The sequence below is a fragment of the Phaethon aethereus genome (genome assembly GCF_964289735.1).
Source record: "Phaethon aethereus genome assembly, chromosome: 2".
Taxonomy (NCBI): Eukaryota; Metazoa; Chordata; class Aves; order Phaethontiformes; family Phaethontidae; genus Phaethon; species Phaethon aethereus.
The window spans coordinates 91,792,606-91,819,234 of record NC_138582.1 but is presented as its reverse complement, the minus strand read 5'-3'; the positions used below and the strand labels follow the sequence as shown (position 1 = coordinate 91,819,234).

The 26,629-nt window shown below is 39.8% G+C and overlaps 1 protein-coding gene across 1 annotated transcript in view; it reads right to left on the bottom strand.

Annotated features, from left to right (window-relative positions):
• LOC309417779 (cadherin-6) overlaps window positions 1-22,875 on the bottom strand; it is a gene marked incomplete at its 5' end in the record, with an annotated part of 48,452 nt that extends 25,577 nt beyond the window's left edge. Inside the window, one exon of the mRNA XM_082015326.1 lies at window positions 22,648-22,875. Within this exon, the coding sequence (XP_081871452.1) occupies window positions 22,648-22,875 (228 nt within the window). The remainder of the gene's footprint in view (window positions 1-22,647) is intronic.
• Window positions 22,876-26,629: the final 3,754 nt, after the last annotated feature.

The following is a 26,629-nucleotide window of genomic DNA, read 5'->3' as shown; positions in this document are numbered from 1 at the left end:
ATATTTTGGGCTTCCTCCAACTTTCTGTCCAGACCAATGATATGCTGGCAGCCTACTGACAACCCACTTGGTGGCACAATGCTCCACCATGTGTGCATATGCCTATGGTCCCTACAGAAAACATGCTCCATGCAACAAGTCTGTCGTTAAGGGCAAAACTGTTTGTCACCACAGATTCCAAAATTGTCCAATAATACAAAATATCAGAACTGTACGATGTTTAATTGTTAGCAGATGTGCTGAGGCACTCTTCTTAATTTTCTCCTTCAGGGAGAAAATGGGCATTCCATGTAATTTTGCACAGAGCCCTTTCTCTTGATAATAAGAATACCAATAAGTAGCTTGTGTGCAGCATTTTTCACAAGTAGATTTCAAAACCCTTCACAAAAGTGGTCAATACAATTTGCTCTGTTTTTTGGATAACAAAGCATAGAAACTTGAAGTTTCTCAGAAGGCTATTCTTGCAACCTGGAATAGAGTTCAGGTCTCCTAAGTCCCATTCAGTTGGCCAATACATTCAGCCATAGGGCCTAGAGAAATTATATGATTTACCAGATATAACCTCAGCCTCTGATGAATATCTGTTAGACTTGCTTGTTAAGAAGTCACACTAGAAGTCTACTGCAGGAAGTAATTTCAATAGAATATTTGAGTATAATTTTCCTCAAAGGCAACCTGCAACAGAAAATGCATGAAAAGAATTTTGTCTTTAAAACTGTATTTTTTATGATTGCTTCACATCAAAAATTCAACATTTGTTTGCCTTGAAAGCCTCTTTAACTTTGTCTGTATCATACTGGGGCAAAACCAGCTCTCAGTAACAGATAATCATTAATTCATGGAATAATGCTGTTGTGAGACTTGTTACAGGCTGAACTCCCAAACTTGTTTTTAATCACCATTTTAATTAAACCTGGTTTCAATGAACAAGGTAACAAAAAAAGGTCAAGCTAGAAAAGATGTTGGAACTACTGGGAATTGTCTTCCATAATACACTTTACCTAGCTGAGACCACCTAAAGAGCTAAAAATGGAAACGTGTGAATTTTTTCAAGTCCATAATTTATGAAATTTCCACTCCTCCTCCACAATTAATCCACCTGTGTAAGATCCACTGTGAATGTTTATATCAAGACAAAGCATATCTCAATGTAATGACTCATCAATATTGATGATGATGAGGTGATGATTCATCAATATTGAGAATGAGGTGATCTTCATCAAAGGTTCAATCTCTAGCCCTTCAGCAAAAGCACTACCTTTTGAAAATAAACATTCCCTCTGACAAGATCCTTTCCAAATTCAATACCTTTAGTTTTACAAACTAAACAACAAACCAACAGCAAACTTGCAGTGTCTCACCTCAAGACAAGTGTGGTGACACACTAGCAGCATGGCCTCAAGAAATTGGTTCACAAAGGGTGTCAAAAGGTATGATTAGAATCTGTTTGATTTCAGTAAACTAGGATAGTTCTCCAACTGCTCTTCATCAGGATTTTTGTGGGATCAAAACACCAGCATCAATTGCTTAGTAGCTGGGTCGAAATAGTGTGGATTTTGTTCCTTTCTTTTCAGGAAAAAAAAAAGTTTGGTTTTCTATATTAGAAAAAAGAAGCAGATCTCTAGAAAAGTTTCTCATAGATGATCAATTTTTAACATTCACTCGTGAGGAAAACATAAAAAAAAAAACCAAACATTATTTTAGATTTTGTTATCTGTCCTTGACCGTTTGCTTGGTAGAAAAGTTTTATCCAGGCAAAGACAATCAATCATCAGTTTTATTTTTTCTTCAGTGTTAGTTTATCTTGGAAGCAATATATTGTGTGTGTGACCTATTTGAAGGGGGAAATTGCTACTGTAATGAGGTTAAAAAAAAAAAAGAACTGGGAATAAAATTAAAGGAGAACTAAACGGTGCAAGTTGAGGCCAAAAGAAGGGCCTGGAGGCGAGATGCACTTAAGAATACAGTTGATGGTTTTGTATATAAAAGTTAACACTATTGTTATGAGGATGAAATGAGTAGCAATAACAACCTCCCTTTTCCTTTTAAGTTGGAGTTATTTTTCACTACCCAGACACCTCATTGCAAAGGAAGTTTGCTGTGGTGAGATATGCATATAAATTATACTGCAGATGCTTTCAGCAGGACTGATCCTAGCCGATACAAAATATTATAGCTTCACTCTGTGTGCTATCCTGTGTTGCAAAAGAGTGTCCATTATCCCCTGCATAAAGCTGGTCAGATAAATGGGCCATGGCAGATAGTCATGAGATAGAATAAAATGTCTTGGGACACAGTGCTCATGTCAGCTGGGCTGTATCGTATTACCATTCCTCAAGACAAAGTTACTTCAGCCGAAGGATTTTAGAACTCCACGTAAAGGTAGATTTTTTATTTCCATAGGAACTCAGCGCTATTCAATGGCATTCATTTCAATTGGTGACTGAACTGAGTAATACCCCAAAGGTAAGCAAAATTGTGAAGAAGTAAGTCTATGCAATAAAAAGTAAATGCATCAGCAATTGCACTATGTTAATATTATAGTAAATTGATTCATTCAGAATCTAATCTGGACCCTTTTGTGAAATCGTCCATCAATCTCTGGCTAAGGCTGAGGCTGAATGACAAATTAAAGATTTTACTATGCCCTAGGCATACTTTTGCTCATTTTACTTTAATACCACTGTTAAGTGAACCATCTGGTTTGCTTTTAATGACTTACAGTCAGATAAAAACTGTCCAGCCTCTGTCTTTCTTGTGCCCCGTACACCGCAAATATCCTGGCCCAAAACCTTCAAATACAGCTGCCTGAAAACAGTGAAGGCTTCGTGCCTCCAGGAAGAAGCATTTAAAGCCCATGTAGGTCTGCAGCACTAACTACGTGTATTTGACGTTCTGCTTGTAGTCACACACATAATTACTTTAAAACGAGAGTTGTTGGGTTTGTTTTCAAATTAGCCATATTCTGGGGTAGCATGCTTCTCGGCAGTGTCTCTGGCAGAGCCCTCCAAAAGTGCCAAGGGCGGTGGCAATGGGGTGTCTCCAGCACGACAAAAAGGAAAAAGCAAGTGAAAGCTGTGCTTAAAGTATTTGTGCAGTGAGCACTTATTTTTTTTTTATTTCCGGAGTGAATGTATTTACAGCATTTGTGTTCATCTCCAACAGGTAGTATTGCTTCACTTTAAAAACAACACTCCAGGAAAATTTTACCAGGGTTTTAAAATTGAGTTGGACCCATGCTACACACACAGGAATTATTTTAGCAAAGCATGTGGGAAGAATTTAAGGACATCTTTAATGTGCTTTTGCAATAAGACTATAAACGGATACAGCATGAAAACAGAAGATCCAGTTGGCATGAAGTTGTCCAATTCATTATTGCTTGTCTCTGGTATTACAACCCATGAGCTATACTTGATAATGTCGGCAGCACGTACAAAAGAAGCAGCGTTAATGTGTTTGAAGAGAGGGGAGGGATGTCGGCTCCTCGGGTGGGTGACGGCAGGGCCTGGCAGCCAGGGCCAGTCCCACAGCTCCAGCCCTGGGTATCGGGCACCTCCCTGGGGACAGGGGTGGGCCAAGGCCAGGCCAGATCATGGGCCCGTGGGTGGGCCTGGCTTGGCAGGGCCCATGGCCGGGCCGGGCCGGGCCGGGCTGCGGGGAGCTGGGGCAGGGGCTGACGGCCCTGGGGGCTGACATGGGTCCTGGGCTGTGGGCAGATGGGGGAACGTTGGGCCTGGGCAGGGAGAGTCAGGGCTGGCAGTGCCTCAGGGCCCTTTTCTAACCATGCTAAATTCACCTTGATACGAGACCGTGTGGAACAGCAGTACCAAAATAATGAAAGTGAGATCCCTTATATTTTAATAGGTTAAGGCTAACCACTAACTTTTTCGTGTGTCTAAATGGAATACATTAGAGAGAAGCAGCTTTCTAGCACACATATTTGTAACAAGGTTGTACTGAAAATGTACTTTTATAGCTGTGGTAATTAAGTTGAAAAAAAATTGAAATTACAGGCTGTGGATATTCTCCAGAATGAAATAACATCCCTCCTCTACCTCACTTGATAACACTGATTTAAACAGCAGAGTTAATCTCATTTATGAAGTGGCTTTAGGTTATGCAAGACAGCTGTAAATTGCAGTTTAGTTCCCACTAATGTCATATTGCTGGTTATGATACCTGGCAATTCAGTGGGTAAAATGGTTTTCAATCCATCCTGCAGACCAAGTTCTCTTTCCTGTTGTAAATATAACACACTACTCACTGATTTTCAGAGCAGTTTACTGAACCTCTGCAAAGATCAAAGTCAATTGACCTTGGGGTGTACACACTGAATGATCAACCTACAATTATCCAGAAATAAGCTGCCTGTTGTGTGTTATTATTTTTTTGTATTTATAAGTGGACTTGCTGTTCTGGGGTTGCTGTGGTCACATTTTTGTCTCCTAACACAGTAATGAAATAGAGACCAATTATTAAAATAGTAAGCAAGCAGTTGGTAGGCAACTAACAAAGAGAATCGTGGGTTTACCCTTAGCAGTGTTCATAGCACATGATTTTGCTCCAGATTGAAGAGATCCAAACACCAGAATCTTGCCTAGTAATGAACAAATCCAACCACACGTATTGCTTGAGGTTACACAGTGCAATGTTAGAGAATTCAGGAAAACTACAGCACTCAAAATGAGACTGCTAATACTATAATATTAAGAATAATAACAGCCTTGCACTCTAACCTGTCTCTCCTGGTGCGCTGTACCCCTATAGCATCAACCAACTTCCTCAATTAATATCATAATCAACACCATTAATAGCATCTAATAATCAACACCAGAGTTTTTGCTCCACTTGGTGACTCTGTGTTAAAACGGAAACGGCGTTGGTTTTGCACATTAGGTAATAAGTATTTATGTATATTTTGCTGAATTTTAAGTATAAACTTCTTTCTAATGCACAAAAAATACCCCCAAAACACTATTTACGCGTTCTGTATACCTCCATATACACACACTATATCACGTATCATCAAGGCAGATACCTACACAATTTATTTCAAGCCATAACAGATCCTTTTTTCTAAAAAGATACTCCACAAGGTCCACAGGGAGATCCAACATCACCAGAAATGACAGATTTCCTATGGATGTGTGTGCCATGTTCTTATGGCCTTTATTATGCTAAGCTCTGGTTCCTTCCACGCTCCACATAACCTCTCTATCTGACTCACCCCTAAGGCAAAGCATCCTGCTATCCCTCACATCACGTAGCCCGCTGCATGGTACCGGACACTTCCTGCTCCAGCCCTTGTCCTGAAATCCTCTTGACTGCAAAATGCTGCTACTTCTTGTGTTCCCTAAATACTGGCTGGAGAAGATACAGCCTGGACTGTGGTTGGTTGTTGTTATATGTGTATTTATGGAACAGCCAGCTGACAGTCAAGGCACAACGTAGGTTTATTTGCCTTATGCAGCTACTGTTTTTCCAAATTGTATATGAAATTTATGGTTTTGACACCTTTATTCCTCTATAAAATTTAATTGAAAGCAGTTAATGGACTTAAGAATTATTTAGAGGAGGGCAATGGACAGAAATAGAGGCTAGATCACTGAAGCTAGTTATCTGCTCAGGTCAGATATATGGAAGGTTATGTCAAGACTTAGGTACCTACATTTACAGACCAATATTTCAAAAATGTAGCTTAAATTTCTGGTAAAAATGGAAGGTTAGATGCTAAAACCGAATTTGTAAGACAACAGGAGAAAGGTGCTACAGTGCTTCCAAGTCATCTTAGTGCTTAGAGAAACTAGAAGAGATGATTCCTTCCCATTCTTATAATAAGCAAGTTGAAGATTGTATGAAGATTTATACTCTACAGCCTCAAAAGAGCTGGAGAGATGGAGTTTGAAGTAAGATTCAAAGAAAATAAAGCAACAAAAAAACACTTGACAAGATTAAACAAGAAATGCAAACAGACCCAGTCTTACCAGATCACAGCACCATGATTCCAGACGTACAGATGTCAGAAACAGCACTTGCACGCAGAAGCTGTATTTAAACTGTTACAACGGGCACTTGAAGTAGATTCCCACGTTTTTGTATCTTCTCACTAACCCAAGATCTGCTGTCCTAAGCAATCAGCAGTCTTTGTTGTTCATCACTTTCTTGACCTTACAGATGTCATGGTTTATAGAACACTTAAATTAGTTAACTATAGTAAGTGATTAGTTTACTATAGTAAGTATAGTTCCTATACTATAGTTAATAGAGTAAACCTGAATATGGCTCATTGTGACTGATTCCTGAATGTTTGTTTGTTAATGTACTTTTAACTTGCTTGGCTTCCACCAAGCCTAGTGAAGAAAAAGGTGCAGCAGGTACACAGTTCCTAGTTGAAGAAATCACTGCTCTGGTGATTAGAAAAAAATCTTGTTTCCCAGATTAGATATGCTGTTATTGTGCCAGCATTATTTTTCTGTTTTAAGAACATCCTCCCACATACATACATGCTTCCTCAGCCAGCATTTACAGATAATAATTCCATATGCTCTCATTATTTTTCTTTGCTAGGCTACCAGCCTATATACAGTTTTCACTTGCAAAATAGGCACTTCTGAGTCCTCAGCTGGAATCCTGTTTACAACCCCACTCTCTCATTTTCAAGTCAAGTAGATTCCAAAAAGAGCCAGTGAAGAAAAGGCCAGATATGAAGGGCTGATGATCCTAGTCATTTTTCTGTAATTGCTGCATTTTAATTGTCCTTCTTTCTGTATGAATGGACACAGGTCTTTGAACAACAACGTTAATATTTTCCTATCTCTATTAGAAATGAGTACAAACATTTGCCATTTTGATTGCCGTATCAAACTAGCTTCTTCTTGTCTAGAACACTTCCTGACTAAAATACTCCTTTTTTGTCTCCTTCTCCTGCTATTTCTAATTTATGTCTATTCATTGTGCATTAGATATTTTTGAAAATAACTCCTATTTCATGAACATTACGTTTTTCTTCCTGTTTCTATTCCTTCCATTTTTAAGATCACCCTTTTCTTTCTGTAGGATATTCTGGTCAGCAGTAAAGATTAAGATTCAGTACTGAAATCAAAAATGTAAGCATTGTAATAAATTAATGAAATAGAGCACCGAAGAATTACTGAGGTTATATGAGATTTCTGCATTTTGGGGTGTTGGTTTCTTTGTAGTTATGGAAAATATACTATATCCTATTTGTATTGTGCTTACTTTTTTGGTCTGTAAGAGTTTATACAGCAGAACCAGAAATACTTTAAACCCTGTCTCATTCAGCTGTGGAATTCTATTAATATAATACATAACAGGCTGTGTTTTTATAGAAAGTTCGTATCTCCAAGCTACTTTGTTTAAGGAAACCATATCAGCCTGATTGCATGGAATAAGGCAGACTAGAAGAAAATCTCAATAAACATTGAAATAATAATAAAAAAAATTAAAAGAATATAGGGATCCAATACTTGGACTATTAAAATGTAAACCAAATGGTTTATTAAGATAACCACCTCAGTGGTTAAAACAATACTGCCTAAGGGACCCCTTTAACCTAAATACTGGTTCTTAGCTCTGACCCTGAGGTTTTTACACCAAAAAAAGCACCATGAGATTCAAAGATTAAAAAAAAAATGCTAAAATTGCATCCATTGCAAATGGGGAGAAAAAGCTGGATGTCAGATAGAAATGTACAGTAACAGCAGTATCAGCTGCAAAAAGATTGTCCTGATATCAAGAACTATGGGAGGAATAAAAAAAACCCCAAAACTACAAAAAAAGACATGGTGATGCTATCTTTCTGCTTCTTCAGAGTATCAAAATATCAGTGAACTTTCTCATTCACTCTCAAAAGTAGCAGTGCCAATCTATTCCCTGTAAATGAATGATATTAAGAGGAGCTAAAAACAGTTTTATGCTGAACAACTTCAGAAAATGAATGGAACAAAAAGCACTAAGGACATTTCAAGATTCAGAAGTAACTGGATACTCAAAAGGCGAACTGAGAATAAAAGATGGTGGCATCTGATTTCAAAACAAACAAATAGAACATAGAAAAGGCACTATAGTAAGAATACAGGGCACTGGAGTGGAAAAAAAAAAGGGAGTAAGAAATAGAGTATAAAGGGCAGTGGAATAAGAATTTGTCATTAGAGCAGAGACAAGACGCAAAGTGCTCTCACTTTGGAACCTCCAAGCTCACAGCCTCCAGGCAGGCTGGAAATCTCCTTTCATTCTCTTTTTGTGAGGTCTATATGTGAGGTCTCATGGCCTGAGATAGACAGGGACAACAGTTTGGCTGATGTTGTGATCCTTGGTTTAAGGAACAGGCTGCCCAAACAGCAGGAGGGATCCTGTTGTTCTATTTTAAATGTATGAAGCTAAGAATAAACATCCATACTCTGGTGACTCGCACCTTTATTACACACCCTTCAAAATCACAAATGGGTTTTCTAACTTGAAGTGCAAACATGCCGCCACAGCTAATCAGCTTTGCAAAAAATCAATTGGAAAGTGTCAATCCTTTCAACATTGCCTAGGGCCTATCAACTCTTTTCCCTCTTGGGTTCCCCAGCTGCTGCTGCTGCTCTTCACCGTGATTAAACAGGGACAATGGCACAAGAGCTTTTCTCCTGCACTGCAGTACATCAAACTAGAAAGGTCCCTTATTCTGTTGGCCCTTCTCTCTAGGGGGAACTCATTATCAGATCTTAATGAATATTTAGAAAGCTGCAAACTAGGTAAAGGTGTCTTCATGTTCTCCTGAGCTGAGTGCTGCTCAGCTCTTCTGTGGTAATGCTGTTTTATTGGTTCCTGTTTCTGTTAAGTCTAAGCACAATTATAGCAGGAATTTACAAAGTTTGCCTTTACAAAGACAAACAGGTCTTTAATTTATAAGACCCAAGAGACTGCGGTGTCAAGTCTGATCTTTACACATATGGGCCCTTGAATTTCATCTTCTTTTATCAAACTTCTTGCTTTTCTTTGGACTACTGTACAAAAGAAAGAAAGATAACTAATCTTCCTTTTAGAGTCTAAGGAACTGAAAACAATTCTGCCTCTGAGTAATAACTGACCTCTCACTTAAAAAAAATAAAAATCCTTTGTTGTAAACTGAATTTTCCCAGTTTTACTTACAGCAGTTGGGTTTCATTATGCCTTTGTCTGGAAGATTAAAGAGCCCTCTCCAGCTAAACAGTGGTGATGATAACAAAAGAGCATTGTAGAGACCTGCAATTACCCTCACAAAAGTAGGGATACCTGTTTGTTCTCTTAAGGAAGGTCAAGGCAGTATAAAAAACATAGTTTGTGCTTTTTGGTCCATCTATTTTAGCATCTGGCATTTCTTTGTCATACTGACCATCATTTCTTATTGCCAGTGTTTTTAAACTGTGTGGTAGGAACAGCACCTGGTAGACATGAGGGTTGCTTTTAGCTGAGGCATCAGCATTCACTTACTAAAAAGCATAAAGGACTTAGCCATCCCCAGACTTGTCATACCCTAGCTCAGGCACTAAGAAAACTCTCTTACATGAATAGCTGAGCAGAAGATTAGGAACGATTAAAAATTATTTTCTTACCTAGTGTATACATTTCAGTCATCAGGAATAAAAATTCAAACTTTTGAATTCTTGAAATCCATAATGAGCTGTACAAGTAATTTTGTTTTAAGAGACAGACTTTCTCATCACTGCAAGTTGACCACCGTAACTGAAGAGTCAGTCATTGGATTCAAGTGTGAGTCTTAAAGACTAAATGGGAAAATTAGTTTGAGGCATCACTGATGATTTCCTTGGTATGAAAAAAATGCAAACAAGGAGTGAAGCACATTTAAGTGTGTCTCTGGCAAAACACAAGATATGCAAGGGAAAGGTAGGTTTGTAGCTGCAAATACAAGACTGGCAGGTTTTAATATTGTTTCTGTCAGAGTCTTCCTGTCTGATCTTAGACAGATCACTATTTGATGCTTCTACATTCTCCCTGCAGTAAAACGTGGGTTGTTAACAATGTCCAGTTCTGTATGTAATGATTATAACATGATTTGAGAGCCTTGGGTGCAATTTGTTCTGTGTTAGCTTGTGGAAAGACTGAGGATTATTTAACTGGAGTAAAGATTAGAGATACTGTGGCTTTGCCACAGCTTGCTGCATTTAGGCGATGGGGGGATATCCTATTCCTAATCCAACTGCAGTGACAAAAAACTTAACTCCTCCCGGGTGTTTGTTAACATCCACCAGCTGAAGGTTACTGTCACCACAGGTTAGCTAAGGGATGGGGTAGATAGGGGAGTTTCTGCACTCTGGGGATGGTTATATTAGCTCAAATAACATTTTGAGGTGTCTTAGGACTTTGTGGTAAAGTGAAAAGGAACATACGTGCTTTCATTTCTACTGGGTGAGACCTGGGGTTAAGGAAAATTTAGTGCCTAACTTGTAATGACTTGCAATAGGAATACAATGAGTCCCTAAAGGGTTGCGTGCCTCCCTGGGAAATCTCTCCCCTAAACCCCCATTTTTCAATGAGAATTGTGCATACAATTCAAGAGCACCAACTTTCATTACAGGTTTTTTCCAAGTCAGAGCAAAATAGTTCCGACATCCTGATATCCTTGTATATCTAAAGGACAGGTATATGCACAAGAAAAGGTACCTACAGCATAGTTAATGTACTTCTACTGTTTAAGCTTACTAATTAGTACATAAACTATGTCCCATTTTCCTTTCTTGCAAGAAAATATACTCACTGAGCCAAAAAGCCCAAATATATATCTCATCTTCTAAAAATTACACAGGAAAAAAAAAAAATCATATGAGGTTTTTTGTGTATCCAGCCATTTTATGGCAGAATACTTTTGTGGCTTTTCAGTTAATTTGAAGGTCTTCAACTGACTATAATGGGACTTCTGTCCTGTAGTGTATTACTCAAGCACAGTAAACTCACATAGTTGGAGATTACTTATTAGAATACAGCAGGTATTCTACTGAGGAGAAATTTTTTTTTTTTTTTTTGGAGAAGAGTACATTGAACAAACATGCACTTCTATAATTAATAATTTTTTTTACTATATATCTCTTAACCTCTAAATCATGTGATGTGTATAGTTAGTGAAATCAGTCTGTATTATATGCTTAGCTTTGTTTGCCTTTGATTTCTCAGGATATTTACCCAGGAACAGTTGCTTACTCTTTATTGGTCAGAATTGTCCATTTCATCACTGAGCAAATGTTTTCTTTGGACTCATGAACTTTCAAAAATGCCTCAAAATTATATGGTAGGCAAATACAGCACCTTAATTAATGTATATAAACAAGCACATTTCTAATTCAGTGAAAACCTCTATTCTCCTGTGGGGGTAGGGGACAATATATCTTAAAGATGAACTAGGAAAAAAACCCCAAAAAACACAAAACAAAAAACCCCTTGGCCTAGTATCCAGAAATGTTTTTACTGGGATATAGTTGAATAAAACATCAGGCTTCTTCAGCAAGTAACAGCTTCTGACTGCTCCCTGATGGATGCGCTTGAAAGCAAATGCTCATCCTTTGCTTACTGACAGAGGTGACCCTTTGATATTCTGAGCACTTGATTCTGACAATCAAATCCTGAAATATGTGTATGAATTTTATATGCTATATGAAAGTGTGTATGGCAGGGAGGAAAGTAGGGGGATGGAGAAGGGAAGATATAGACAAACACTAAACCAAATGAGAACCCACATTCAGATTTAAATGAAGACTTAACAAGAAGGAAATTAATTCATATCCACAGGTTTAGTTGAGTCTTTAATCTATTTGCATGCCTGGATCATTTAGTTCTACACTTCAGAGGCTGAGGAAAGGAAAAATATCCCCATGCTGTCAAGTTCTCCAACTTTGTTTCTAAACAAAATTTGTGTCGTGTAAACAGATAATCAAGGATTTGTGTGAGACAGCAGGTACAATCTAAAAGGCTGCACATTTAAATCTCAGCAGGACCCTCTTGAGGAAGGCTGCTCAGTTAGGAGTATGTTTATGGGAAACTTTAGCCACAGCTGCCACTGAGTAGATTTTTCTTTCAAATGAGTATTCCTCAAAGTGCATTAGTCAGGATGTGAAGGGATAGCTCACATGACTTGAATGCCGCAACAGAAGGATGTAGGACCATTAGAAAGGCCAGGCCAGGAAGGCAAGGAGGTGGATTAGCAAGAGTTCAGCTCAAGTATATGGAGCTTTGGAACAAGTGACAAATCAGGCAAGAGCTTGTGGATAAGAGGACAGATCAACACAAGACATCACGGTAGGCATCTGCTACAGGCTGCTTGCTCGAAGAGATGAAGTAGATGAAGCCTTCTTTAGACAGATGGAGAAACCCCTGTGATTGCAGGCCGTAGTACTCATGGGGGATTTTAATCATTCTGATATTTTCTGGAAGGGCAATATGGCTGTGTCCAAGCAACCCAGGTTTCTGCAGAATGTCATAAGACAATTTCTTGACCCAGGTGATTGATAAGGTGACCAGAGGATGTATTGTTTTGGACCCATTACTCATGAATAAAAAAGAACTGCTCAGGGATGTGAAAGTACAATTTCCCCTCAGGCCCCAAAGATCCCTGACCGTAGCGGAAAATTCTAGTGGAGTGAAGCATTATCCACAGCAGCACTAAAATTAATTAGGAGCCTTTTAAGTAAATTGGACAAACTCAGTTCCATAGGATTTGATGCACTGGATGCATCAGAGAATAGTGATGAAATATTTTCTTTTTATAGTGTCTGAAAAGTCACTAGTGATTAGGGGAAGGTTCTTAAATTCTGAAAACAGGGGAAGTCACACACATTCTAAAGAAGGGCAAGAAAGATCTGGGAACTAGAGACTGGCCAGCTATACTTTAGTTCCAGGGATGGTTATAAAGCAAATCCACTTGGAAGCTAAATCTGGGTACATGAAGAAAAAGAAGGTAATTTGGAACAACTAACATGGATTTAGTAGTGGAAAATCATGCTTAACTAACCTGATTGCCTTCCATGGTGACATGGATGGCACTGTGGACAAGTAGGGAGCAGTGGATATTGCATGACTTTAGCAAGACCTTTGACATAGTCTCCCATAGCACACTGACAGAAAAATCAGTGAGATATGGGCTGGAAAAATCAGTAAGTTTGGATAGCCAAGCTCAAAGGGTTGTGATCTGTGGTATGAAGTTTGACTGCTGGTTGATTACTAGCGATGTTCCTCAGGAGTTGATACCAGGGGGTCAATGCTGTGTAAAGTCTTTATTAATGACTCAAGTTATGGAATGCATTCTCAGTAGTTTTGCAAATCATAAAAAATGGAGGTTGTTTGGGTGAAGTGCTCTCAATATTGAGAAGGTAGAGCTGCTATCTGGAGGTACCTCAACAGTCTGGAGGAACGGACTGATGGAAACCTTGTGAAGTTCAGCACAGAAAAATTAAAAGTCCTGCATCTATGCTGGAATAATCCCTTGCAGCAGTACAAGCTGGATAGAAACAGTAGCCAAGAAATTGAACACAGGTGAGCAGTGTGTCTTTCCTGAGAAGAAAGCCAACTGGTTTGTTTTAGCAAGAGTATATCCTGTTGATTGAGAGCATTGATCATTCTTCTCAGTTCAGAGTTTGTGAGAATACAACTGGAGTACTGCATGTAGTGGTGCCCCTCCTCTGTACAAGAAAGACTAATATATTGCAGTGAGTTTACAGAAGGGTCACCAAGAGGATTATAGGGGCTGGAGCACATGAAGTATGAGGAGAGGAGAGAGAAACGGTTTTATACAGAATTAAGAAGAGAAAGCTTATTATTGTTTACAGTTACCTAATGGGAGGGTGTAGAGAAGGCAGAGCTACAGAAGGCAGGGATAAGATGAGAGACAATAGACACAAGTTGCAATGAAGAAACTTCTGATTAGATATTAGGAGGGGAAAAAAAAAAAAAAGAAAGGAGAGATGGTTAAGCACTGAGAGATGTGCCCAGAGAAGCTGTGGAATCTCCATCCTTGGAAATACAGAAAATATGACTAGACACTGCCCTGAGAAACCTGCTCTAATTGGACCTGCTTTGAGGAGGGGGTTAGACCAGATAGCCTCTAGGCATTTCTTCCAGCCTTAATTATTCTGTGATTCTATCTGGCAGGAGTGATATTCAGGCTCAGACTTCAGGTAGTAGTTCAAGATCCAACATTGCTTGTCTAGGAATACAGGTTCATTTTGACTGGAGAGCCTGGAATTCTTTTGGTGAGTATACTTGTGTCTATGCTCTCTGTATCTAGTATTCATGAAAGAAAAGAATTCTTTCTGAAGCACATATAATTGGCGTGATCCTATCAGTCTAAATAATGTAAAAGGAATTTTTCATAAAATAATTTCTGCAGGTAAAATAATAGATATTTTCATGAGGTGGGTTTATCAGGTGAATGGTGTAGATCCTGACAGGCTTTGTTACTTGAAGTAGCATGAGGCTCAAGCTCACACCAGTTACAATTACTGTGAATATACATGCAAGAGTTTTCATCCACAGAGCATTAACTCTTTGCCTGCAACCCCCTTGGCAGTTATTCCCTATGTGCACAGGACATTCTGTGAGGAATTTTAGCAGTTGTAAGCAGCATTAACTCTGCTTTAAGCAACTGACCTGAAATGTGTAAAACCACACAAAGAGCATGGAGTGGAAAGAAACTATGAATGTCCTGACACCTCTGTTTGCATTCCCTTTAAATCCTCTGCCAGTGCCCCTATCAGCTTGATTGCAAGGGCTGCTAGGTGGGAGGAGGCATGTCATAGAACCAAAGGTAGAGTTATACTGCTTGGTTCTGTCTTTCAGGGAGAGCTTAACTTTCCATTAATGATAACGTGATGCTAAACACAGAAGTTATACAAATGACTTCACTTAATTTGATGTTGCCTTCCAACATGAAGATATAGTATAGGCAAAGCTGACAAACATGTTAAATATGACTGAATGATCATTATGTGAGCCTGTGCTGGACAGTAAAACCTTTTTTTGTTCCAATAGACATCTAATGGTGAAATATCGTTTGATGTTTCACAAAGAGACAAAGTAAGAAATAGTGCCAGATAGATGATATTCCTATACAGAGAGGCCATTCAAGCTGAGCTCTTCTGGAGCCCTGCTCTATACAACATGGCATATGCAAGCTGGGGATAGAAGGACTGCAGTCTTCTTTGGATGCTATGATTTCAAAATAAACAACTCCGAAAAGAAAACAGTGGGAATGATAGTTCTAGCATAAACATTTGCTGATCTGTTTTTCCCCTTCTCCTTTAATGTACATTTTTAACTCCCAGCTCACTCAGTGCTTTGTTTCTTTATAACCTTTGTTGTTCTGGGGTTTTTTTTGTGATATTTTTCCTTTCCCCTTTCCTTCCAGAGGGTGTTTCTTCCCGTTCCTTCATCTCCCACCTCAGACTTGCACGATAACTGCAAGCTTCACTGAATCCTCAAGTACTTGCAAGTGCATGCTGAGGTTTGTTTCACCCCATTAATGGTGAAAGCAAGCCACAGTCTGCATTAGCACATACGGATCAACAGTAGGTATTCACATCACAACACATTTTCAGTTTGTGTTTTGAAATGTTACACTGACTGGCCACAGCTCTCAATCTGCTGCTGCCCCACTGTGAACCTATGTTCACCAGTGAGGGAAATGGCAGCAAAAGAAAAGGGAGTCACAAACAATATGAATTTAATTTAATAAAGAGATTTCTCTAAGCTTTATGGTTTAATATTTTTGGTGAGCCAACTGTAAACAGCAAATGGTGGAATAACAGTGGTTCTTTGTCTTGAGCCTGAAAGAGGGATTTTTTTTTTAGCTGTCACTACCCTGCCAGTTCTATATTCATGACATTGCAGCTTTATAGTGAGGATTTTACTGTGCTATGCAAACAAATAAGAAAATGGTAATCACAGCTCCAAAGACCAGTGATCTAAGTAACCCAAAATAAAGCATGAACTTCACCTGCAGTCTCTCCTTGGGCAGGAAGATTAATGTGTTCAGCTGTTTTTCTATAGCTAGAAGTCTAGGGGCACACAATTCAGGGAGACATGCAGATTGCTAACAAGAGTAGGACAGGATGATTTGTTAAAAGACGTGGTATGAGCTGGGTCATTAGCGTATGGAAAACAAAGTTGTTTCGTTCTGAGCACAAAACATGAAAAATAAGAATCAACAGGAATATTGGCTTCTGGGTCACAGAATTTTGTTGCTTTTCTAGGTGTAATGGGAATAAAGGGAGGAGGTTATGTACCGTTACACTGTAAGTACCACCATGTGCCATAATGTAAGAAATGTGGTGTGTTTGAAACAGATGGTTGTAAGGCTCATATAGCATAATATATTTGGATATAAGGATGATGCCAAGTAGATTCACAATTATGATGATCGTAAACATTAACCATGCTATATTTCCTGCCTTTTTGTTTTCTGAGTAACATTCTTGCCCACCCCACCCATTTCTCATTATCTCCTTTCTTAGCGCTCATATACCAGTTTAAAATCCGCAAGCTGTTTCTGGATTGTCGTCCTGGGCCTCCAACCTCTCAGCTGTCCCTCATTTCAGAGTTATCTCTATTCCACAGAGACCGACAGTACAGAGAACTTCTATCAGCGCCGGTAAATCTTTCGAAGAGGAATATAAGACAAGTGTGTGTGTGTGCAATTCAATATAGGAATGAAGGGCAGTTGGGAAAGTCAAGTGGTGGAACATAAAATATGGATGATGGATGAGGAATAAAGGAAGTGCAGATGCGCCACGGCATTTGTTCTACCTTTTAAGAGAATGACAAATATTCAGCCTATTGAAGCGGGAGGCAGGTGACCTAATAATTTAAACAAGGGGGAAAGGGGCTAAAAACTCCGAAATTTTTTTTTTTAATCTCAGTTTAGAAATTCCTGACTTTTAGCTATGAATAAGGTCATTTAACCTCCCTGTACATCGGTTTCCTCATGCATAAAAGGCTGGTCTTAATGCTTCTTTCACCACAGAGTTAAACACACTGTTGCAATTAACTAATACTGGTACGCATAAGGGGCCCTGTAACTTTCCGGTCAGGAGCAAGGGCTGGAGTGCCACAGATGGCTCACCAAAGCTCTATGCCCTGCCAAGAGCAAAGCTCCTCGGCAGAGAGTGGTGCAGACAGCCGTTAGTGCTCCCCGTGGACCACAGCACCCTCACACAGGTGGTGTGCTGGAAGAAGCCTAAATCTGGAAAAGTGCAAAGCTGTAGTCCTCCTCCTTCTTCACGGTGAAGGCTGTGGAGCTCCTCTGAGAGGCACAGTGTAAAGTCACATTTCATGTGCAGATTTAACTGTGAAAGAAGAGCGCTGAGGACTTGCCAGGGTCGGTGGTCTAGCCCGTGGGCTCTGTGCTCTGTGCTGCAACCCACAGAGCACCTCCGATTGACTGATTCAACCTAGGGATGACTGATAGCTGTCTTCAGTTTTGCTGTGAGCCACTTCAAGTCCAGGAATTGTTCAGGACTGAGAGGTCATTCAGAGACTTAAAGCCTGGCTCTTGGGCTGCCACGTGTCCTAGAAGCAGAGTGCAGAATCTAGACCTGGAGAAATTATATTCTGAGCATCAAAATAAATTGAAAACTGTTTTGAGTAGACTGCTTGAACAAATAGAAGTCACAAGTGGAACTTCTAATTTTAGGCCTCATAAAAATAACAAATAATCACTGTGTTTGGAACAGGAAACTGAAGGCATCAGGTGTATATCATAGTGCAAATTACAAGGCAAAGAAAACAAATACTGAGCAAATATTTGCAAATAGAACTGCATAAAGGACGTCAAAAATGCAGATGGGGAAAAGTGATTTTAGTTTCACTTCTCACATTTTGCTTTTTTTGAGGAACACAAGTTGTGATGATACGTACAGAATGTTAGCATACTAAAGATCTGAGAGAAAGTGAAGGTTTCTCTTGCAAGTTATCACATCATATCCAATTAAGATATGATAACTTTTAACCATTGGAGTAATGTGACCCATTACTGCCTCAAATGCTGAAAATGCATGGACAAAAATTACATGACAATAATTTTCTGTGTTTAAATAGCCCTTTGTGTGTGCTTACAGACAGATATTTTTGCCTCGCTATGTGACTTAGTCCCACTACTTGCAATGGTTTGGAGGGATTCTACCTTTTGTTTGATTTGCTTCTGGTGAAATACACTGCAAGGAACAGTTCTGCTTGCCTTCAGAATAGTTGTGGCCAGAAGTAAAATTAGGGAAAAGAATTAAAAACAGTACTGAAACTATATTATGATACCATTTATTTCATCTCCTCCTCCTACAAAGCAAGATCAATGGTACCTTAAACCATTTCTGGCAGAGGGGAACTTATCTTTCCCAGTGGTTCTTTCAACACCAAACAAAAGGATCCTGGTTTTGCCTAAAGTAATGCAGCATCCTTTCTGCTTTTCCAAGCCATCTGGCAGCAGGACTTTAATTTTATCTTCCTTGAAAAATGGAATTGTCAGCAGAGGATGATTGTTTATGAAGGGTTGTACAGGTAGTAACATCAGATAGCTTCCAGACGAGCATATCCTTGAACTATATGGACATCAATAAGACACAGCAAAAATTAAAAGGATGTCTGGAAGTTTCCTTTTAGTGTCAGACAGACAGAGTGTGACAAAACAGTTCCACAGTTGTGCCTGTTGTTATCAGGAAAGCAAGTTGCTCCTTTCCACTGCAGCCTGCCAGAAGCTGTTTCTGGGTTAATGAGTAAGATTTAAGACTTGTTCAGATCTTTATTTAGTCTAGAAAAAAAGAGGCATCCTATCCCTTTACTTAACAATGATTTGTAGCTTTGTGCTCTAAGACCACTCAGAGGTAGATGCCAGTACATGGATTTTATATAGTCAGTGGGACAGCCATGCAAAGACATCAAGTGCACACAAATGGTAAGTGTACCTTTGAGTATAATTTTGGAACAGGGCAGATACTTTTTCACTCTTTTGCCCAGGAATATCTGAAGACCTCTAGGGAACGTAGCATATATTTCTATATAGAGCTGCACTACCACTTCATTGTTTACCTGTGATTTAGAGACGTATTCACTCCAGCCCTTCAGAACTGTACTACACAGCCACAGGTACAGGTAGATCTCTTTTAAAACTCAACTGAAATATTGGGGATTTTGGCTAGGTAGTAGTGCTGGGCACTTCTCTACTTTGATGCTCATGTAACCCTTTTATTTTTTCGGGGAGTGAGTTCCTGCCAAGTGCCATCATTTCTGAACCAGAAGAAAAGATATCTTCAGGTTAAAATGTCACTGTGCCCATCAATCACACTTCAGTGAATAGCTGTAGTTCACAAGTTATTCAGCAGTGCAATGAATAGTTCCAGTCTAGAACTTTTCTGCAAGTTGCTTATATTATTATGCCTGAGACTAACCAAGACTGGAGGTGTGAACTTCTACTCTTTTCAAAAGGATTTTACTTCATGAATATACACAAATGAAATTCAGGAATACAAGAACTGGGTAATAAAATGGTGGATCTAGTGTCAGAGCCACAGCATACCATCAACTTTTATTGATAACACTGAGAGCTTCTTGTTGGCAGCCGCATATTCTCATCTAGTGTGATACAGCAGCATATTTGGGCTGACAGTAAAGTGTGTAGCATACAAAACTGGGGAGCACTTTTTAATAACTGACAATACCCATGGGTACCAAAACCCAGCTGCTTTGTTTTGGGCAATTATCTCCTAAAGGATAGAAAGCATTTGGGTCCACTGGATATAGAGCACACACAGTATGGACCACAGTAGTGCTCTAGTCCATGACACAGATGATGCTTCAGCGTTGTTTTCAGTATTGCCCTGAGCTCTATCTTCACAGAGATTACCTTTCTTTTTTATTGTCTCAAGCCTGAATGCATTCCCCTTCACTTTCTTCCCCTTCTCTCTAAAACTGTTATGATATAAATGTGTTTTTTGTCGTATAAACAGTTACAGGATTTTACAACTGTAATTTGGGCAGTTTATAGAAATAATGGTGTTAGAAGCTTTCACAACAGACAACTTATATCTCAGATTTTGATATAGATGTTTGAATTAAACAGATGTTAACAAATGAAAAGATGAAAATAAAATCAGACCAAGTAAAAGATTTTTTTTTCTTGTAGTTTATATGGAAATATTTTTTTATAATTACAATGTTAATGCCCACCAGCTTTAACCACTAAACACAAAAAACACAGAAGATCCAGGTCTGACTGCTTATACAATCAGACTTAAGCACAATTCCCCTTTACATACATACACTGCGATTATTTTAAAAGATTTTCCTGTGCACATTTCTTTATGATATAAGAAAATAAGAAGACTATAACCAGATATTCTTACCATTTTTGGTTCATATTTAAGGTTAACATTTAGTCCTCTGAGAAAAAATGTGCTTCATAAACATGTTCATTATCCTCGTTTGCCCACACCAATCAAGTTTAATTGCTCAGTTAAATTGCCTGGTTGCCTCAATTTGGAGACGTTCAGCTGTTTCTATCATTTATCCTTACACCAATACTCAACTTTCCCTAATAATAAATGGCTGCTCTTCCATGCCTCTTGGCTAATTGTTCAATTACAAGGGTGTGAGCAGTTCTGGCATCTGAAAGACATGTGAAAGGCCACTTGTGAACAGCCCAGGGACACAGAATCAATGACATTTATACACTATGTGTCATTTCTATGCTTTGAAATAGTAAGTGTATTAAAGTACCAATAGGCAGAAGAAAACTTTTAAAAATAACATCCAAATTTTTTTCTCTCTTAATGACTCCAGTTCAAACTTTCTTAGTCTTCTGGTCCAACTAGACCATTTTTAAACTGTCTCTCAGCAAACTCATCTTGCAGGAATATTCGCTCCCCCATCAGTCCCTCTGAAGCCAACAGTTTCTACTCTAATTCCACAGTGGGGGAATGGGGGACATGGGGCTGAGCATGTTTAATGTCAAAATTCACAGTGAAAATTACAAGCTGTAGGACTTGCCTCAGCACCACATGTTTTATCTTTAAAGAAAGAGATCCCCATTACCCTGACCCCCGCCGAATAGACTGTGAAATAGGGGAGTGTGTGAAGAACTGTTGTCTGTCTCTTTTTTTTTTCCCCTTGACTTATATTTCTTACGTGTTGGGTTTTTTTCCCTTCCCTGTCTCATCTTCTATTTGTGCTCTCTTTAGGTAACATTTTTCTCCCAACTTCTATCTTCTAACCCCATTTGATGTCCCTTTCCCCTCCTCTAGTAATCTTGATTCCTCTTTGCAAAGTTTCCTCTCCTTCCACCTCTGTCTTCTAGTTCTTCCCTCTTACTCTCTTCTGGCTTTTTTTTCTGACCGTCTTATCTTCCTTCTCTACCTCCCCTCACCAAGGACTCTCTGCCTTTGGCTTTTTCTTGTAGATTGGGCTCAATGGTACCCTTCATGAATGCAAATTATCCTGGTCAGAGCTCTACAAGTATTACACCAGCTGAGTAGCTCTTCATTTCAATCATGCCTTGCAGCCATTTAGCAGGAAAGGAGTGTCGCACGCAACTTTGACTGACGGCTGATTGGCAGGCAAGAAAAGCAGCCACCATCTCTCATGGAAATGCTTAGAAGCTTGCAGAAAGAGATGAAGTGTCAAATCACTGTGATCTGCAGCCTTTGCTGAGAGGCTTGAGAGATCGAACTAGATCAGACACAATCCCATTTTAGTTTGGAGAACTAAGCTGTATTGTTTCTGTTTTGAATGTCATCATCAAAAGCATAATCTCTGCATTCTGCAAGAGAAACTCCTATAGAATATGGCAGCTTGGGCAGTGTAGACTCTCTCTAGACTTACCACAGGTGTATTAGCTCTGCAATTCACATGAAAGTTGTTACCTACATGGGGGTCTGCTGCTCAGGGAGGTAGGTAATGTCAGAGTTAAGTTGTGATTTTTTTTTTTTTTTTAATCATTATTTTTACAGACCCTTTTCTAACTGTCAGCATGTTTTGAGCTTAGAAATTGTCAGCTGCCTGTTGGTTCTTAGAGTATAAGCACAGCGTACTTCAACTTTTTGTAATAGCATGGCTTGCGGTATTCTGGTCATGTCATGGAGTCCTCAGTGGCACCACAAAACCTCATGGCTGCAGCACTGTTGTGTGCAGTGGGGAATAAACAGCGAAATGGTTGCCTTTTGCTGGGTAGAAAAAATCCTCACCAAAATATGGGTACTGTGAATCCTAAATATCTTGGAACAAAACCTCTTCTGGTTTATATAGTTTGGCTCTAGCAAAATTAATGAGCATGAGGGAGAATGCATATTACATTTTAAAGCTAAAAATCTGGCCTAGACAACCCTATAATTAAGCTGCATTATTTCCAGACAAAAGTAAAAAGGAAAATTTTTAACATAATTGTGCATGATTGGGCACAGGACTTGCCGGTTAAATGAGCAACTTCCTGTTGTTGGTTACAATTTGAAGCTGAAGAGTACTAACCTTTCTGCTGAACTTCTCCTCGGTGGAAGCTGGGCAGAGAGGAAGCTGAACTAAAAGTTGTAGTAGGCATTGTTCTTACATACCTGCTATCGCTGGCTTCCCAGTGCTTCTAAAATCAAACCATAGGTGGGTATGAAAGACTCTTACCTTGCCAACATATTGGTAGTCAGTTCCTGTGTACTCCTCCAGTAAAAAGAACTGATTCCACATCCAGCTCCTTTTGGAACGATGGAGGTCTCGCCTGCTGTTTCCAGACAATACCAAAACCTTTTCCTTTTCCGGAAAGCTACTAGTCCTTTTGGATAACGGAGTTGAGGAACTTTGGTGGGGCTGACCAGCCCAAAACAGCAGCCAGAAGCAATGGTAAGTTCTCATCACGGCAACACAAAAAGGTCTAAATAATGACTTTTTTTCTTGTCCTCAAACTAACCTACTTCACTGCCCTGAATCCAATCTCATGCTGTCTTCCTTCTTTAAATAGTCTTTGCAGTCTCAAAGGAGCTCTGAAAAGAAAAATAAAAACTTTTTAAGCATTTTCAAAGATACTTAACATTCATCACTACAGCAAACAAATCCAAAAAGTAGAAGAGTAATGGTGATTTTTGAAAAGCTGGGCTGTATCTGGTTCAAAATGTTGCAAGTGCTCCTTCAAATAATCTGAGTGAATCTATATTGAGTGGGAGGAAGGAGTCCAGATGTTTGGGTTTGTGGTTTGGGGGTTTTTTCCCCCTCTTTAACTCCATTTACTTCCATTCATTGACTAAAGCAAACCAGGTATTTTTCTTTTTCCTGCCTCGACTTTGGGATGTAACTGATTAGTTTCTGACTGGGTATCTTAATGAGGTTACCTCTTTACATCAAAGAAAGGCTAGCAAGAGTGCAAACTGTCTTCCCAGGAGGCATTCTGTTGCTGTGGTTATGGGCCAAAGAGCCTGGACTTAGATAACTCCAGGATTTTCCCTCACATTTAAGGAGTTTTGCCTTTGACTTCATTTAGGAAGGGTCAGGTAAACAGGTTAGTGAAATAAATGTATGTATTTGTCAATATCTCCCACATACTAGACCTGTTTGAAACTGTGTAGGAAGTTAAGTGGACATTTTGGTTTTCTCAGTTACTTACTGCCAGACTTTTGTACGGAGTTTGGGATCTTTAAATACATGGTTATATATGTAAATGCTTTTATTGATAACTTCTAAAAAGGAAAAAAAAATCAGCTAGTTCATCTTTACCTGTGGGTTCTTACTAGTTACTGCTTCCTTAGTAGTATTACTAACACTAAATAGCCGTGCACCTACAAAATAATTATGAAAACGTTCCCCATCTCTGAAGATTGCATGATTTTCATCATGAAAAAAGCTATACATGCTATACCACAGTGTACTTCTGTTTTTAAAAAAGTTGAAAGCTTCTGTTCAGGAAGAAGAAATGATACTACGTGTCTCGGGTAACCAGTCATGGAAAATGCCTTTGGAACATTTTATAATGTGAAGAAATCAGAATTAGTTGACAGAAACATTCCACAACTTATATTTTTCATAAACACTTTGTTAAATTTTAAGTCCAAACAGATCCATACTCTTAGAGAAGGATCATTTGATTAATTTGCACTTGGTTTTACACAGATGCTCTTTTGAAAAGTTATTTTTTTAATATTCTGATCAAAACCCATAAATCATTCTGAACCACCTCAAAATTCAACACAGCAGCTCTCAGCATTTGTAAATAAAGATTGTGGAATGACAGTCTAAGTATATCAAATTGAAAAGAGATTTTTTTTTTGTTTTATTTTGTAGACCTTTCACACAACACTACTTGGATCATATTCTATATCAAAGATCAATTGTTCCCTATATTATGGGTTTTTTTTTCTGAAAGGTGTAAATCAGGCAGAATTTAGCCTTTGAGCTGCACTGATGGAGTTAAAGCATTTACAATGCCTTGGGTTAAACCACTCTTCTGGTTGTCATTGTTCTTAGTAATAAATTGTATAAAACAACGTCAAGTCTCTTACAGTTCCTCTTAACAAATCATTTTCCATAAAGAAATACCACTTAGCTTTTAGATGGATAGTAGGTAATGGAACAGGGCTGTTAAAATAATATTGTTTTACTGCTCCACAAGGTAAAATACTATAAAGAGGTAACTTCTGGGTGAGGAGGAGTCATTAAAAGGAGGAATGGAAAAGGTACAATTAATTCTGAAGGAATGTCGTTTCCCCCAGAGGAGAGGGAAGGTTTCTAGTTAGCTCTCGTAAGCGCCCCAGTGAACTTGCCGTTGGCAAACACAACGCTGTCCTGCAGGTCATGGGAGCTGTGTCCATGTGAGATGGCCACAGACACACAGGCGTACGCACACGTGCGTGTAAACACGCGCAGACACACGCAGAGATACAACGGCAAGAACAGACCCGCTGCCCACCGCAAGAAGACCTTCACAGAGGAGGAACAGAAAAAGCCAGCGTGACTAAGCTTTACAAAACGTTCAACAATTACCTTCCATGCAATTCATGGAGCACCAGCAAATTTGCAGGTCGCTAGAGGGGGACGCCGGCAGATCCAGCCACTGGGCTTGGGAGAGCTGAAGTGGCTTTAACTCTCTCCCAGTTTTTACAGTTTCTCTTCTCCTCCTCCTGTACCCTTCCGACCTGCGTAGGGTCTCGTCCTTTACGGCTCTGCCAACATCCGCTCCTCTAACCCCTGGCTCCGAGCGGAGCCTGTTCGGGCGGGCGTCTTCCCTGACGTGAGATGAAGGAGGGGATTATGCCGCACGCAGTACTTACTGCCGCCGTTTTCTTGCCGGGTTGCTTTGCGGGGAGGCTGGGGCCTGCCCAGGTGAGCTAATCAGCGCCCCGGGCAGCGGCAGCCTTGGCGAGCTGCCGCGGGACAGCGTGCCCGTCACCACCTGCGCGTGGCGTGCGGGCGTGAAAAGACGGAGGAGGCGGTAGCTCTGGCTGTGCCCACGTGGCTCCCCTTATCGGGGAGGCAGGGTCTGAGGTAGGGAGCGCGGCATAGGAGCAGACCTTTTGTTTTGCTATTAGTGAGGCCTGCACGGATTGCTGATGCATGAGGGAGTGAGAATCATCACTTGACAGGCTCCCCCAGCACTCATCTCATTGCCCCTATGGCCGAACCCCACCGTGGGGCTCGGCACCTCTGCACGTACCGTTTCCTCAGCAGCGCTGCCTGGAGCGGCGGTACCTAGACGGGATTTGTGCCAGCTTTTTAAAGGATCAGTTCTTCAAATGCCAATTGCCAGGAAACGATTACTCCTGTGAGGGAATTTTCTGTACTTGAAGTCAGCTATATTTCACAGCTCTGATGTCATGGGAGAGGTTTTATAGTGGCTCATGCTGAAATATAGCTCACAAGAATGATATCATAGCTGTGAAATACAGCCTTTTACTCTTCTCTGCAGAGATGTGTCCAAAATGTTGAAATAAGGGCATGATCCCATAATGTCTTTCTTCGCTGGGTAGTCTCCACGAAGCAGCAGAGCAGCGAAGCCCTTGCAGCTTCCCCGTGAGTGGCAAGAGAGGAGACTCACCTTTACAGACCTCGGCTTCGGCGTGTAACTGGGGTAGGTACTAACTGAAGTCCAGGGTGGCTTTGCCCTGTAGGTGATGATAACTGTTTTACAGGTCATAGTGATAAATTCAATTGCGTGAATAAAAAGGACAGGTGCACTGTACTCTGAGCTGAGCCTTTAAGAAAAAGAGGGGTCCTGTGGCTCTTAGATGCCATTTTGTGCTCCAGTCCTAATGTGTCATGCTCCAGAGAGGTCCCTGCGATGTCATAGTTTTTCCTCATGTAATCTCCTTTATTTTGAAAATAAGTCATTCACCAGGGATATTTTATTCCCTTTAAATGTGGATGTGCATATATAAGTGATGGGACCTTGGGAAAGGGGTTAAATTCCTCCATTTTCTTCACATCACACAAAGACAAGCAATAAGACAAAAGGGGTGCTTTAAACACGGCATTTCTCTCAACCATCAGCTGGTCAGCTGTTTGGGGAACTTGCTGTGTTAATCAACTGTCAAGAGTGAAAACCAATTTTACTCTACAACAGCCTCAGACAACTGATTTAGCTCTGTCAGTTCAAATATATAGCAAATCTGGGCTTTTTACA